This window comes from Tinamus guttatus, unplaced genomic scaffold (assembly GCF_059628265.1).
Source record: "Tinamus guttatus ecotype Peru unplaced genomic scaffold, ASM5962826v1 Tinamus_guttatus_pri_ptg000197l, whole genome shotgun sequence".
Classification (NCBI taxonomy): Eukaryota; Metazoa; Chordata; class Aves; order Tinamiformes; family Tinamidae; genus Tinamus; species Tinamus guttatus.
This window is the reverse complement of record NW_028288731.1, coordinates 903,261-919,063: the sequence shown is the minus strand read 5'-3', so window position 1 is coordinate 919,063 and position 15,803 is coordinate 903,261. Positions and strand designations below refer to the sequence as shown.

The 15,803-nt window shown below is 44.8% G+C and overlaps 1 protein-coding gene across 3 annotated transcripts in view; it reads left to right on the top strand.

Annotated features, from left to right (window-relative positions):
* Window positions 1-15,803, top strand: part of UBE2F (ubiquitin conjugating enzyme E2 F (putative)) — a 61,466-nt gene that overhangs the window by 37,695 nt on the left and 7,968 nt on the right. For all 3 annotated transcript variants that reach the window (XM_088523687.1, XM_088523686.1, XM_088523685.1), the window contains 2 exons: window positions 6,280-6,312; window positions 8,356-8,418. In XM_088523687.1, the coding sequence (XP_088379813.1) occupies window positions 6,280-6,312; window positions 8,356-8,418 (96 nt within the window). The remainder of the gene's footprint in view (window positions 1-6,279; window positions 6,313-8,355; window positions 8,419-15,803) is intronic.

Below are 15,803 nucleotides of genomic sequence, written 5' to 3'. Positions count from 1 at the left end.
CTTCTTCTCATTTTGCCAGTATGGGGGCTAAAATGTTTCATCAAAAGCAAGAGGCTTCCCACCTGTGCCAGAGCATGTGGGAGCTCTTGTTCTTCTCAAGGAGAAAATGCTGGAGAATTGAGCAGAGCTTAGCCAGGAGATGCTGGATATAAAGCTTGCATCAGTTCAAGATTCTCTGAATTTTATGAAGGCCCCAGGAAGAAAAGCTCTTAGTCACCTGTGCAAGCCTTGAAAGTGAGGGAGGACCTGTCAAGATCTCTGCCTCCTTCAACCAGTACAGAGCCCCTGAGCAGCAAGGAAAAATGAACCCAGGTGCAGGTAGTCTCAAGAGTGTGGATGAGTTTCAAGTGCTGTGTTAAGCAGGTGATTTTATTTTTTCCTGTGTTCATTTCTTGTGTGTGTGGTGTGCTGCTTTTGCCATCTGAGAACCGAGTCAGGTTGATGGTCATTAGAGGCCCCTTTGAGGCCACTGAGAGCTGCAGAGGAGCAGCTTTCTGGGAGTTTCCATCTCTGTATCCGGACCTGGGGAGGTTTTGTGTGGGTGGCTGCCTAGAGGACCATGTCCTGTGCACCTCGCATCACTCCTGGTTCTTTAAGGTTCCCCATCTGCATGATTGTATGATGAAGGTTCTTGGCACCATTAGTGCATCTTCTGCTGCCAGTATTTTTTTTCCCCTCCTCCACAAAATGACGCAGATGAAACAGAGTAGCAAGGCTGGTGACTCAAGGTCTCATTAGAGCCCCTACTGTGATGTGTTAACGTGACGTGTTTCTTCACTACCTTCCCTTCTTGACTCCCTGGCTACCAGGACGTGCTCTTCTCTGGCTGCTTCTGCCCGATGATGGCAGGACATGGATACCCCAGTGAGCAACAAGCTTTGCTGCATGCTCCCCCCAAAGCCGTGTTCAACTCTTCTGTAAGCAGAGGGGGCACCAAAACCTCCCCAGATGTGGTTCAGTTGCCCAGAGGCTTGAGAGCAGGGGCTGCCCCTGACCTTTGGGGTGATGCTGGAGCAGCATGGACGCTTCCTTGTGGCCCGCCCTGCACCTTGTTGCATTCCCTGGGGGGCTGCAGGGGCTGTCGGTGTCGCAGGAGATAGTTCTAGGGAAGCAGCTCGAGAAGGGAGATAAATAAAGGGAATTTCTGATCTAATTTTACTCAAAAGTTTATTTCGCACGCACCAGAGCTGCTGCATGAGCCAGCACACAGAACGCCCGGCCAGATGGGGCTGCGGCGTGGAGGGACAGCAGTGACTCACCGACCGAGCCGATGCCCGAGGCCGAGCGGCTCGCGCAAGGAAACGCTGCCGTCCCCGCTGCCGTCCCCCCCGGAGGCTGTGCAGCTCTAGGGACTGTGGACGGCCCGCGCGTCTCACGTGCACAGCGAGGACCAAACTGCAAAGATGCTCTAGTTGTTACGGGCCAGGCTGTTTCTGAACGTCCCTTGTGACTGCAGTTTAGCTGGGTGTTTGTGACCACAAAAGGCACAATTTTAGCATGACGAATGGACCTTCCAAAGGTTCAAGTCTTCTCTGAAGCCTGTAGAGGAGACCAGTTAAGAGTGCGCTGCAAAGTGGTGTTTTCCCTCCCAATATCCTTGCTCTCAAAAGTGGTTTAAACGCCCATTGTTACTGCTTCTATTGCTTTTCCTTTCTTCTTCACTGCAAAGAAATAAGCCACAAACAAAAGCCTTCAGACCCAGTATTTTTAAAGGGAATTTATAAGAAACTGAAAATGGTCTTCTATGTAGACCTAATGTTGTTATACTTTTCTTATAATAAGCTATAGAAATTTTTCTGCAGGAGTATGTTTTGTTATATTTTGATTTTATAAGCCTGCCTTACCAGGTTTGCAAGGAGTGATTTTTTTTTCCCTTTTGTTCATGCCAAGACCAGGGAAAATACTTGCACAAATCAGTGTCCTGTTATGACCTCTGCTTCATAAAAGAATTTTCTCTTTCTCTCCATAGTGGCTTCTGGCAAGGCCAAATCTTTGGTTTTAATACAATAGCTGTTATTGCTAGCACATTTTTAAAGAATGATTCAGTAGTGCAGTGCATCAATAAGTACATGATTAAACCATGCCTGGTTTCCCAAAATTGTTGATTCCCGAATGTGCAATTTGCATTGACTCCAATCAGTTCTGTTGGCTTTTCTCCGGAGGGCTCTCGCTTCTCGTTCGCGATCGCTGCTGCGTGTTTCCTTACGAAGCCTTTGCAGGATTCAGGGAATGGTTTCTACGAGATCATCTGCTTGCTCTGGAGTGACCCTGGGGAACAAAAGCAAGACATTTTAGATGGGTGCTCCTACACGCTTGGCACTTCACGACTGGCTTAGGTCAGGAGAGGAACAGACTGGAAGAGTTCCTGTTTTCTTCCCTCCAGGAGAAGTTGTTTCCAGCCTTCTCCCTTTTTCCATTTGCTAGCTGGAGCAGGTCCTTCTGTTACCCAAACCCTCTAAATAAGCCACTGCCCTTAGGTTTGAGTGGGAAGCAAGAGCTAGGAGACCATTCAAGGCACGGGAGTGTTGAGATGCCCATTCTGCCTGTTTGCAGATCCTATTTTTCACATTGCTTTATTTCAGGTGCCGATGGTGCTTCACTTGCCCCAGGATTTTTGCAAGATACTTTAGCAAAGTTACATGTATGATCTCAGAGGAGCGGACACAGAGAAGAAACATTAACAAAGAATATTTTGAGAAGATCGTTTAGCAAGAAAGCAGCCTGCAAACTAAAGATTATTTTTGTTCGTTTGCTTTGCATCTTCTTTATGCAAAGCTTGTTGTCCCTAGTTAGTAAGCTAAAAAAAAAATGCATAGCATCTCTACTATGGAAACATATATTTGCAGCATCACAAACGGTAGGTTTTTTAACAGAGTAGTTACAAGCAACTGAGTCAACAAGGAGAATGGAGATGTTGCAGAGGCCCATTGAGGAGGCAGAAAGAGAAGCCAGGGTGAGCTGGAACATTTGGGTCAGGGTGGGATGAGGAACGTTGATTTTCTAGGCTACGATGAATAGAGAAAGAAGCTGCGCTTGGCAGCAAGAGAAGGCAGGAGGTGGTGGATGGGGCTGGAGAACACATTGGGCCAGTCCAGAGGCAGGTAGGAGAGAGCTCCCTCGAGAGACACCCAGGCTGTGCCGTGAGCTTTCCGTGCCGTTCGAAGTCCTTTTCCAAACTAGCAGAGCATTCGTTTTATTGCAGTTGCATCTTCAAGTTTTCAAAAGTCACCAAGAGATCTGTTTGTGTAGATGGCTGCTTCTCCCCTTTTTGGGCTGAACAGGTTAAACTGTTTGCATTTCTGACGTGCTTTAGCAGTGAGTTTTAATTTAGTTAGTCTATTAGATCAGAAATGCCCCATAAATTTCTAGAGAAGTTTGATGGGAAGCTCATTAGCTGCTTCTGTCTGCCTTTCCACCGCCTTAAATTAACATATTAAATATACTTTGACTGTAAAGGGAAAATCTTAATTTCCAGTCTCCATGTTTACAGTGGTATCAAAAGAAACGCTGAGCGGTTGCGTTTGCAGGCGCCGCGAGCTCAGCTGAGCGCCCCGCAGTGATGTGGTTTCTTTGGCCTCGCTGCTGCAAAGCGCTGCCGAGAACGGCCCCTTCGGTGCCTGGCCCGGTTCAGCCCTCTCCGTGACTGCAGTGCTTTGGAGCCTCTCGCCTCCGGAGAGGCTGTTTCTAAGGCTGGGTTTCATGCTTTGTTTCGCTGCTCTTGACCCTGAAACGTTGCTGCAGTGGCAGAGTTTTTCCCTCCTTTGGCATGCCCTAAATAAGTCCGTGGGCAGGGGCTTAATGTAACTTCTCGCTCCAATTCAATCGACTGAAAAGGGCTGGTTGCAAAGGTTTGTTTATAACAGTCTGTTGATCTTCTGACTTACTCGTGTTGGCTTCACCGTGCTTGAGCTCTAGGTGTCTGCGGTGCCGGCAGCAGAGCGGGTTTCCTTTGTTTAAACCCCCTTTCACTTCAGTATGTGGGGGGCTGACTCCCCTGCCAGAGATATTTGGGAAGGGGAGAAGGCTCCCCTGGACACTGCCGGATCAGGACCCAGTTATACACCTTTAAGGCAAGTCTGTTCTGCTCCAAAGTGCTTCTCTGCGTGGGACAAACAGCTCTGCTGAAGTCAGTGATAGAAAGTGATTATTTTTGCAGTGCAACAGCCTAATGGTCTTCAAATATTTTGAAGCAATTGAGGAACTGCAGCTTTTCTGCTCCATCCCACCTCCCTTTTTCAACCTCCTAGAGCCAGGCTGTGTTCAAGCTCATTAAAAGAAAGGTCATCCTGTAGTATTAATTTAGCACTCCTTAATGGACCTAAATCCAGCAAATTGTTAAGCCTGAGGACATGGAAACAGATCAGAAATGATACTAAAAACTTCACACACAAACTATTCATATAACACTAGTAATCCCCTTAATGCTTTTTGGTCTCCAGGATGTCTATGAAAATAAAGTGCTCTGAAAACCTACAGCCTTAAAGATATTTCTTTTCCTTTTTGATAGAGCCAGCAAAGCCAGCCTGAATTAAATAGTGTGATCAGACTTTCAACCGTGGTCCAGCAAATGAGAAGAATGTTGGTGGAAGGATGTGGGGAAAGGGTTTGGTGTGATTTACATTTGTATTTTGAGATACTCTGTTTGCTTGTGTTAGGTGCTGCTCTTAGCTGCCTAGGCTGCTCTTGGTTCACTAGTGGAAGCTCCTTGCACCTATTTGGGATTTTCTGATATCCTGGACTGTAATTGTGCAGCACGTTCGCCAGCCACAGCTTGCTGTATACACAGAAGAAATATAACCCTTTAAATGTAATTTATTCTGCTTCTTGGCGTGGAAGAGAGCAAATTACCATGCTTTAGGGAAGGCTCCTTATCAGTGGCTTTGGGAAACACGTGCCGGGTTAAAATCAGACCCAAGAAGTTCTTCCCATTCCCAAGATGTTCGCTGTGACTCCATGAAGGATGAGGCATCCTGGAGGAGGGCAGAGGAAGGAGCTTCAGCCCTTCAGAGGTCGGGGCAGCTGGTAGGAGACAGGAGTGGTTCCCCCGGCCCGGGGACCTGCAGCGTTTTGTGCTGCTCTGAGGTGCCACTGTCACACATGTAGGGGCACCAAGCTGAGCAAAGCCCACGAGCTCTTCCCCTAATGCCAAACACAGCAAATTCAACTGCACCCGGTTCCTGCGCTCTAGGAGGGCATGTGATGGTTTCTGATGCTTGATTAGAAGAAAACTCAGTTTATTTTCTGCTATTTTCTCTGCTGCCTTTAAAAAGCTTTTATTTTAAGGTTTTAATGTGAAAGGAACGCTTTAGCTATAGAGTCAACCAAGGGCAGGATCTCTCCTGCTAGTGGAGGTCAGAAAGAGACTTTTATTGGAGGCAGCCAAGCACTGGCATGTCGGGAGGGCAGTGCTGGTGCAAGGCACGTCCTGCAGAGGTGCCTCTGAGCGGAGCGCGCCGGGGACCGCGCTTCCCCAGCGCTTTACGGCCACCCAGTTTCGTTTGGGTGCTGCTAAAGACACCATCTTGCCTCCAGTTAGAACAAATTCCCTTAGGAGGTGATGCTCTGTGGTGCTTGTAAGTGTCTTTCTGTAACGCTTGGACTTTGTGTGTTTTCTTAGCCTCTAAAGCACGTAACTCGGGACTCTCAGGTCAGTGCTAGGAGGTGCCCACCTCAAAGCAGATTGCATTTGATGTCAGCAGTTGAGGGAATATTTGGGGACAGTTTTTTCTTGCAGCTTCTTATTGGCAGGAATTGCAAGCCCTCTCGGTTCTACTATGTAAAGCTGATAGGCAAATAAATAATTTGAGACGTATTCTTATATGGATGGTATTATTTTACTCGCATTTCACCTAGATCTGCTTCTCTGGTGTTTGACAGAGTTTCAGATATTTGCCTGGCACAGTTTTGATTTTAAGAACTGGTCGTTAAATCAAGTTTTGTAGCAATCCTTTGAACTAAGGGCCAGAGTTTAAATTGGTAGTAGCAAATGCTAAGGTATTATTCCTTTATTTAGGGAAGCAAGAGGAGGAACATCCTATACGCACAAAAGAAATCTGAGCTTGTATTTGAATATTGGGAACTTGGGATTTGGTGATTTCAAAATATTAGGCATCCATGAAATAGGGAAGCTTTTTCAATACTTCAATTCAACCTAATAAAATGTAACCCTCAAACTAGATTTGGTTTTCCAATAATTTCCTGGATTAATAGAAATCTAAGTATGTCAAATTGTTCAAAATGTTTGAAGTGCATGTCCAGCTGACTGCTTTTCTTTTGCAGGATGTTGTCTGGGGATTAAACTCTTTATTTACTGTAAGTAAAAGCATATTTTTGCATATTCACTTCCCTTTTCCCTGACTGATTTGGCCTCAGCCTCACCTAATGCGAACCCAGCCTGCTGCCTCTTGCAGTTAAGGCTGTTATTTCCCTTGGCTTCTGTGGGTATCGAATGAGTCCCTGGGTAAAATCAGTTTGTGGTTTTGCTTGAATAACCGCAAAGCTTGTGCAAGGTCCATAATGCCTTTCCTACCCTCTTTTTACTTTTAGTTACACATCTTTTACTGGATGTTTTCGTAATAAGCTGCTTGGGATCTTCCACGCGTATGAGTTTCTTTCAACTGTTTTCCAGGAACTAAAAACATGTGCTCTGCTAAAGGAGTTGTTGGGGTTATGGCTGTTAAAAGCGAGGCTCGGTAGTTAATGACTGCACTGCAGTCCTTTTTTTATTATTATTTTTAACAACTCCATCCATGTTCAAGGGCTTCCTTAGTCACGCACAGAACTTGCAGAAACCCTCAGCAGCCCCTGAAATGGTGGGATTTCCTTCGGGAACCCCATATCCCCCCTTCTCCTTAGATCCACTGGTGCAAGGAGCCCGTTTCTCGTGCTTAGGGGAGCAGCTCGGGACTGCAGGAGGTGGCAGGATCTGCCTGCAACACTGGCTTTTGCCCCAGAAGTGGAGGGAGGCCAAGTCTTTCCTGTACAGAAAACTGCCCTTTTTTAGGGAGCCCGGGATTTTGGTCCCCTTCCAGTGCTGTTGCTGTGAAAGCTCAGGGCAAAGCAGAGAAAGGCCTTGACTGGCTTTGCTGCCAGGAGTTGACCTGTCATTGACTCCGGTGGGAACTACTCGAGCCGCTGCAGCGCCTACAGGGACGGCTTTGAATAATTTTGGGTGAGTTTGGGGCAGAGCAGCGACTGTCCTGCCGGCTCCTGTCACCAGCACTCCCAGGGCTTTTCTAAAATCTCGAGCACAGACCGAGCCTGGTGTCGAAAGGCTGGATTCGTTTCAACAGCTCCTTTAGTACCTTGATTCAGCGAGGCTGGAGAGCATTTGCCTTTTCACCAGAGAGTAACTGCCCGTCGTGGCTGCGTCTGCTGCTGCATGCTAAATAACTGCCAGCCAGTGGATCCGCCGGTGGCACAGAGAGGCCCCTTCAGCGGGGACCGCGCTGAACTGCACGTAAAAATGATCTCATGGGGCAGCAGCTGCTGAGAGGGACAGTCCCACATCGGAGAGCGCGGGATCCGCCGTGTCCGTGCGGAGCCGCGCGTCCTGCCTGGCTCCCGGCGTCCCCTGTGCCCAGCTGCTCCAAAACACCGAGGCGCTGAAAAGCTGGCGTTAGGCCGTTTCTGCAGATAAATGGGTATCTGCTCATCACACTGATGCTTTCTGTTCTCAACTCTACACCCTGTCTCCTTCCAAAGTTAATCCCTACCAAGGTTGAACAGATAGCCCTGAGAGTTATTTTGGCTATTCTACTCTCTGTCCCCAACCTGCCCTTATACCTTGGGGTCTTTGCACTCCTTTTCCTTCCCTCTAGGCCCTCTTGTTCCAATTTCACTAAAACTTTATGGTCTGCCAGGCTTCATGTTATGTAGTTTGCCAACAAATGAAACAAAACTGACTTTACTGCAAGAAGGTGGCTTTGAGGAAATTCTTGCTCCCTTATCACTGGGCAGTTTGTAGGTCTAAACTTTTTTGTTGATAGTACATGTCAAAGAAAATCAGAATTTTTGCTTCCAGAAAATTTGGATGTTCCCTAAAAAAAAAAAAAAAATCTCAATATTTCAAATGGAGGTGCATCACTGCCATGGAGTGTCAAAGGGCTGAGTGTGGGGCACTGAGACAGATGGGTTTGCCCTTCCATTGATTTGTGAGTCGTTTTACAACCACCACACTCGTACGCATCTCCCTTTGGCAGGAATATCTGTGAAGGCAGTGAGAAGACAGAGGCACACCTGCTGTTTTTCTCTGCTTTGTTTCCTTGTATTTTTCATAAATACCCTGAGTTTTCTGTTTGATGCAGTGAGCAGTAAGGGGAAAAAAACCTATAATTTTCTCTGGTTCTCTTTCAGGATCTTTTGAATTTTGACGATCCTTTGAATATTGAGGCTGCAGAGCATCATTTGCGTGACAAGGTGAGTCAGTGGTTTATTTAAAGTGATACTCTGGTCCTAAGTTGATGCTTCATAGTGTTCTAGCTGGTACTTTAGGCAAGAGAGTGACTCAGAGTATCGGCAACCAGTTATTCAAACAAAATCTGCTTTATCTGGAAGGAGAGACCTAACGCTGTAGCGTTACGAGCCATACGCTAAGATTGTTGATCCATATTTGCAGAATTGTTAGTATTTTTTTTTTCTTCTTTCTGAGATTTTCCCTGAAGCTCCATATGTCGTGTGAAGCAAAGGGGATTGTTTTGGCGCAGTTGCATGAAATAGTCTTCACCTGCAAAAACATCTCATCCTCCTCTCTTTCAAAATGCTGCATTTTTACCTTTACAAGTCTTACATGGTGCATGCGTTTATTAAGCTGGAAGAAATTTGAACATATTGGAAACCAGAGGTGAAAGCTTTCCAGTCTTTATAGTATTTTTTATTGATCCTGTGTGTTCTGGGCGTATTATGGAAGGGACAGAGCAAGATATGGAAATCTCTAGTGGCCCAGCTAATAAGCAGTTTGAAAGTGTGCCTCTCGTCTGAGATTGAACATGGACATAGAGGTGAACAGAAATAATAACTTTCCATGCACTGCTAAAGTTGCACATCACATTGTATGAGTGCCTCCCCAAAGCACAGGAAATTTCCATTTGTCATGTAAGACTAGAGAAAGTTTCCAGGTAAGTGGGGGTTTGAGGAATTTGTTGAAAATGCAAAGTCAGCCAATTCCCCTAATTTACCTTTTTTTTTTTTTTTTTTTTCTCCTCAAGAAGTATCAGGATTGCAAGGTTATCTTTCCAGGCGTTTTTTGTTTCAATAAGATCTTGTAGCTAGTGTTACACTTCTCAGTGTCTGCAGAGCTGGGAGGAGATGGTTAGCCCAAAGAAGGAAATATTTAGTTGGCACCTACCCTATAAGAGGTTTTCTTTGTCGTTTTATTAAACCTTTTCGGCAGAGAATACTAGTAACGAGTGGTGTCAGATATTCTGAGACTGTGTCTCGTGGGGCTTATCAGGCCTGCTAATAAATGTAGTTGTGCATCATACCAGCTTGACAGTCTTCCCAAAGAGTGAAACACTGAGAAATCGCTGTCCTGCGTCTTCCTGCTTCATTCCAAACTCATAGGAATCCTAACAAAAGCAGGGTGTTAACTGCTTTACACCCTCCTCAAAAGGAGAGAGGTGAGCATTCAAAGTACACACTGCTACACAAAGAGCATGGAAGTTTTATCAACAGCTGGGGAAAGAAGCCTTAAAGGGAAATTAGGAGTATTTCTGTCCATCTTCTGAGTTAGAAATATTCAATGCAGAAACTGACATTTTAAAATTTATTGAACTCAAAATAGATGGAGCATCTCTGTAACTTATATTCTACCATATTAACTTTATTTATTTGTTCTCTGTATGTAGTGTTCCGTGAGTTTGGTGGTATTTCATTCAGAGTCTTATGTTAACTGAGTTTTTACCAGGCACTGGTGGATTTCTCCTGGTGAGCGTTACCAAAGCAAAGCAGATAATGCTGCAGTCTAGGGAGAAGAAACTGTGCTGCTGTTACAGTTAGCCCCAAAGGTTGTGACTAGTTTGTGTTATATTTTGTCTTTCTAGGTGCAGTTGTTAGCACGTATGCTATATATAATAAGCATTTTATTATGAAGCGAATCTGCTGTGGTCCTGTCCTATCTTCAAGAAAATGCTTGTAATGCACTGTATGAATACAATGTAATGCACGTTAGGATGGGAGTTTGTATGAACTTCTCCTGAGATGTTTTTACGTGCGGAATGCAAATACACAGGTAGTGTATGTGTAGTATCCATGCACGCAAGGACCCCCACACCCATATATAGGCAGATACACACGTATGTCCACATAGACGTGGTTTTGCATACAGGGCCTGTATGTAAAGGATAGTTTAAGAAAAGGCCTTTGCTTAGTGACAGTAGAGGAGTGTGTGGCTGGTGGCAGCCAAGGAGAGGGGACATCGAGTGCACTTTGGTGGCGCTTCTGGAGAGAAATGTCAGCGACGCCGCCGCGAAGCCGGAGATGCTTCTGACGCTCCAGGCTAAGTGCGGCTGCCGCAGAGGTTAGCAGCTGATCTGAGACCTGCCTCTGGCTGGTCAAATCACAAAAATGACGTTTGTGCAGTTCCTTGGGCTGGATTAAGATATCAAAGCTGATGGCTGCCTTGCAGATTTTGTAGGAAGCCGCACCGAGCGTCACATCACAGCTATTGCCTCCTCACTGCTGATTAGGGGAGAACCATTCTGCAGTGATATATGTACCACACATCAGGCTGCAAGGGACAATTTTAATGTATTCCTGCATAAATAGGTTTAAAACAATCTTTGTCAGTGTTACAGGATACTGCATGCCATCTGGTGTAACCTACAGTAATTTTTCAGAGACCCTTTCATTTGTCTGCATTAAGTGCTGCTGCTCAGGTGGTTTCATTGTTGCTGTGATCCGTGACCTGCAGTTCCTCTTCTCTCTCTGATTTCCTCTGCCTTTGTTGAACTTGCAAGTGCTCCTGGTATAATCCCATAATTTTGTAGAATGAGGTTTCTTTGCTGATTTTAAGGAGCAGCTTAATGGTCAGCTAGCCAGGGTTGCCTTTGATGCAACAGCAAAGTCTGTCTGTCAGTAGCTACGTGCATAACTAGAGCAGCTGATGGGCAATAGGATCTGTTGCATGGATTCCTAAACAGCAGCAGTAAGTATATACATTTTATTGATTTTGTGTTTATAAATGAAGTTGTAAAATATGCAGGTTTGTTGTGGCGAACACTGAACAAATAGCTCCATTGATTTGTTTTCTGTGGTAGACAGAGGGACTAAATATTGCAAGAACGGTAATACGTGTTGATAATACAAACCTAAATGAACTTGCTGGTTCAGACTTTTCTATTTCTTAGCCAGAGATGAAGCTAGAAAATTGAAATTTAGAAAATACTTTCCACACGAAAGTAGACCATGACTGCTTTGAGATATGTCACATCAGTACAGTCCTTTTGTCAACTTTCCTTCAAAACTACCCTAGCCCTTCTATTTCCTATTAGGACATTTTACAGCTATATGTTCACTGCACAGCAAGGAGATTCATTGCACCGTTCCCATGTCTGAAATAGGAAAAGTTTTTCTAAAATACTACTTTGCTTTCTTCCAAATCAAGCCTTGCCATAGCGTGGATGCTAATGTTGTGTCCTATTTTAACTATAGTCTCCTATTGTAGTAATTTGAAAGGGAATGCAATTTTTGTCATCTTACAGATCAAAAAACGCTCATTTACTTGTTGATCCGTGTGTCAGTTTTGAGTAGTTTCATAGAAGCAGCTGAACAGCGTAATCACCCTGCATTATTTTCCTTTTTGAGCTTTCCATCTTCCCACCACTTCCCTCCATCAGTATTGAGTGTATGGAAATGTGTCCTGCTGTGTCATTCTTGAGGGGCAGAATAGGTGGCTGTCTGTGAGGTTTTTTTTTTTCTGTGAAGCTCTAACATCTCTTCCTTTGTGTGACTTCTTTTACAAACAGCTCTGAAATGCCAAAGCTAAGCAATCTGGCCGGAATCAGTTTGCATGTGCTAAGGGTCTAGCTTAAATACGAGTTTTTCTGCTTAATTGAAACGAGCCCTGATGTTATCCAAAGCTTCCTTGGGAAGGGTGCCGCGTGTTGGTGCTTGCAGGAGCAGGCCCCGCTGCGCAGCGGGAGCGTCGTGTCCCTGCCCTGGGCAGGGAGCTGGCGAGCGCGTCCCGACGAGAGCGACGAGGACGCTCGATCCCGGCTCTCCTTTCCCGCTTACCTGCCGCGTTTCCAGGAGCGGGAAGGACAAGGGCCCTGTGCAAAAGAGGCCCAGGAGTTTCTTTTTATTTTTCTAGTCATCTTCGGCCACTGTCAGCAAAGGGACTTTCGAATGTTCCCCTGCCTTTCCCACAGCTAGACCAGGAGCAAGGCTGTAGCCATTATTTTAATGCTGTAATGATGAATTACTTTGCACTGGTTTGTGTGAGGGAGTTTGGTATTAGCTCTAGTATTAACTATAGCTGTAGCATTTCTGCATTTGGTAGTCGCCGACTGTATTTCTAGCTCCATCTGTTCTCACGTAGTCTGTTGGACATTGTGTTTTTAAACTAAGGAAAGTGCTTGTAATTTTGTAGGAACACTAAGGGGAAAATTTGGGAGAGGGGTGACAAATGTATACCACATAACACAGTTAAATGTAGCTCTGGGCAATTCATTATATTCTTGCAGCTCTCTTGTTCCCTTAGTATGTCAGCCCTGTGGTCGCAGCGCTGTTTCCATCTGGCCCCAACCATGTTACTGTGCTCGTAGCCGTCCTGGCGTGTTTGCAGGGGTCGCTTTGGCAGTGAGATTGGGCCGCTAGCCTGTGCCACCAAGATGTGTGGTTGCAAACCCTGAGTAAGATGTTCTCGTGCTGTGTGTTGAGAAGGAATCCCCAAAATCAGGTTGTCTTCCAGGAGAGAGCCCCGCTGTTGAGCAGCCACGGGGGAGCTGTCGGAAGGGAGAGTCCCCAGAGGTTTGCAAAGTCTCCTCATTTTGCGGATCGCATCCCCCCTCTGTTGCCCCTTCCCCACGGCAGCAGACAGCAGGGACGGTGTCACCAGCCTCATGTCACCACAGCTCACGGTGGGTCACCATGACCTGCGCTCCCACGTAAATCACAGAGATCCATTAAGGCATATAAGAAGACAAGAGTTACCAAGGAAGAGAGGTGCTAGGGCAGATTTTTCCTCATGTTACCTGCATGCTGCTATGACAGCTATTCAATCTTTTCTTTTTTCCTTTTTTTTTAGCATGTGAAAATACATTACCGCTGTTTTATTATTTTTATTAAAGGCTTCCCTTGGTAGTAAAGAATATGTGTAAGTGTTACTTCAGTATTCCTGTGGAGATGGATTTATAATGTTCATGTCCTTATGGAGTCTGAAGCTGCCTGCTAGGTTTCCTCTTAGGATTTTAATTGCCCTCCGTCGGCTCCGTTCCTTAGGAAACTGGGCTAAAAGAAGTCTATCCTCTCAATTGCTCACAGCCTTCGGAGCTTGTTCTAATGAGTCTTCTGGGATGAACGTTTTCCATGAATTGCTTGAGGACTGTTTTCTTGTCTTTACAAGTGAGAGTCTAATCTAATTACATTAGAAATACCATTGATAATTAGAAACATTTGTAGACTTCAGATTTCCCTGAAGAGTTTTTGTATGCTTTCGTAATTACGTGCAGGATTTTGAGTCCTGAAATAGCAAACCCTTTAGGATTATGCAGAATAACCTTAACTTCTCAAACCCTTCCTCGGGCAGCTGAACTAGAGCCAGCAGCACCTCACAATGTGCCACAACATGGGCCAGATTCAGGAGAGGACATCACGGATGACTTCTGAAAATAAGTGAGCCACTGAGAGAGGGGGGTGCCAGCAAGTGCCCTGCCTATAAATAGTAGTGGCAGGTGAAAAAACAAAGTTAGAAATGTGGGTGGATTTCATAAGGCATCCCCTTGAGAATAGATGTTCTTCTGCCTCAAAAGATGCTGTTGTCCATTTGTTTTTATCAAAAAGCTGTAAATCCATATGACACACAGACCAGGAATCTTGTGTTTTTGCCTTCATGCTTATGCTGATAGGTATTCCTGTGTGTCTAGAGGACAAAATGCTAAACAGGGGAATGTTAAGGGATTAGGGATGTTCTGTCTCTGCTGAAGTTCAGAGTAATTTCGTCCTTGGATTGATAGAGCCTACAGACAGCTAAGGAGTCCCAGGGCTTGCAGCCTGTGCAGCATTTTGAATTTGATCTTCTCTTAAATGATGCCGTGGCCAGCTGTACTTTCATCTGTCTGGCTTTTTATCCCTGTGCTTATACATAATAAGAGCTCAGTCACATTTAGATTTAAGGCTACCTTCGAAAATCCATTTGCCAATGTAATTGAAGAAGTGCATTGGAAATGAAATATTATTTTCAAATTTGTATTTTTCTCAATTTCATTGACCTTTCAAATTTATTTTTCCTGTACTAATATAACTTCATATAACAGAGCCTTGGTCTGTTTGAAGCTGTTTGAAGCATCCAAATGAAAAGCTCAATGATAACATGAGACGGGTGTATTGGACCCTTTAAGCAGGCAACCAGAACCACAAAAACTAGCATTAAAATGTTTGGGGGGGAAAAAAACCCACCCATCATCTGTACTTTTTTCCTCAGATCTTCTGCTTTAATTGAAGTCATTTAATTGTTCAATGGAATAGTCTCTCTATATCTGCTTTATTTGCTTACTGTTTTCATATCAGAAGTGTTTTGTGAGTGAGACTGTCTTCATACGTTTATCCTGTTAAAATTATGTGTTTATTTGGAGATTAGAGTTTTTGTATTGAAAGTAACTTTGTAGAACCCCACTCTCCTCCCAGATTGAACAGATAGGGTTTTGTTTCCTCTTTGGAGGAGATTTTGTATGGAAATCAAACCTGCTGATAGGACCCAGCAAGGAAATTTGTCTCACGACGTGGAGATGTTTGCTTTGGAAGTTGAACTAGAATGGAAATTGCTTTCTTCTATATTGAATATCACAGCTCTATAAAAGCTATGAAAATTCGGAGGAAAATATAGCTTAGCTTACCTAATTCCAGCAGGGAGAAGTCCACTAGATTGCAGTGACTGCTGTCAACTTTGAGTGCAAAACAGTTTAGTAGTGCAGTAATTCCTGGAACTATCCAACATGTGGTAAAAGGTATTTCAAAAGTATCACTTATTTTTTTAAAAAAATAGTCCACAGAAGAACTATAGAAGTCCAGGTGAAGAACAACCCTCTTCATGTTACTCTTGCTACGAAGGCTGCCTTCTGGCTTCGTTTGTGCTCAGAAACGGGAGCCTGGAGCCGTCCTGGTGTCTTTGCCTGTCCTCCTCAGCGTGTGCCCTTCTTGCTGCTTGCTGGATTCAGTGCCAGGCTCTGCTTGGAGCCCCGCAGTGAAAATCCCCAGCCCTTAGAAGCTCCGAAGTTTTAGCTAAACTCCTCTTAAGATACTAAAAAGTGGGCAGATTCTTGTATCATTTTTAGTGTTGTTCCCCAAATTCTGACCAATAACATAATGCTATCACAAAGCTGAATGAATGTTTAAATAATAGACTTGTTCTTTTCTACCAAGGCAGCCTAAAGGAGAATGTGGAGAGCCAAAGGGTTGTTTTGCAATCTCTCTGGAGCATTGGTAAAGCACCTTTTTAGATTACTGACAGGGCAGGAGGATCCGTTTTGTGTGTGATGCTTAGGACTAGGTTGGCAAACACCGGTAAGTGATACAGAGCGCAAAGCGTGCAGGATGCCCGGCACCTTCGGTTCCTTTCCAAGCAAAAAGCAGTCAAAACATGCTGAGCT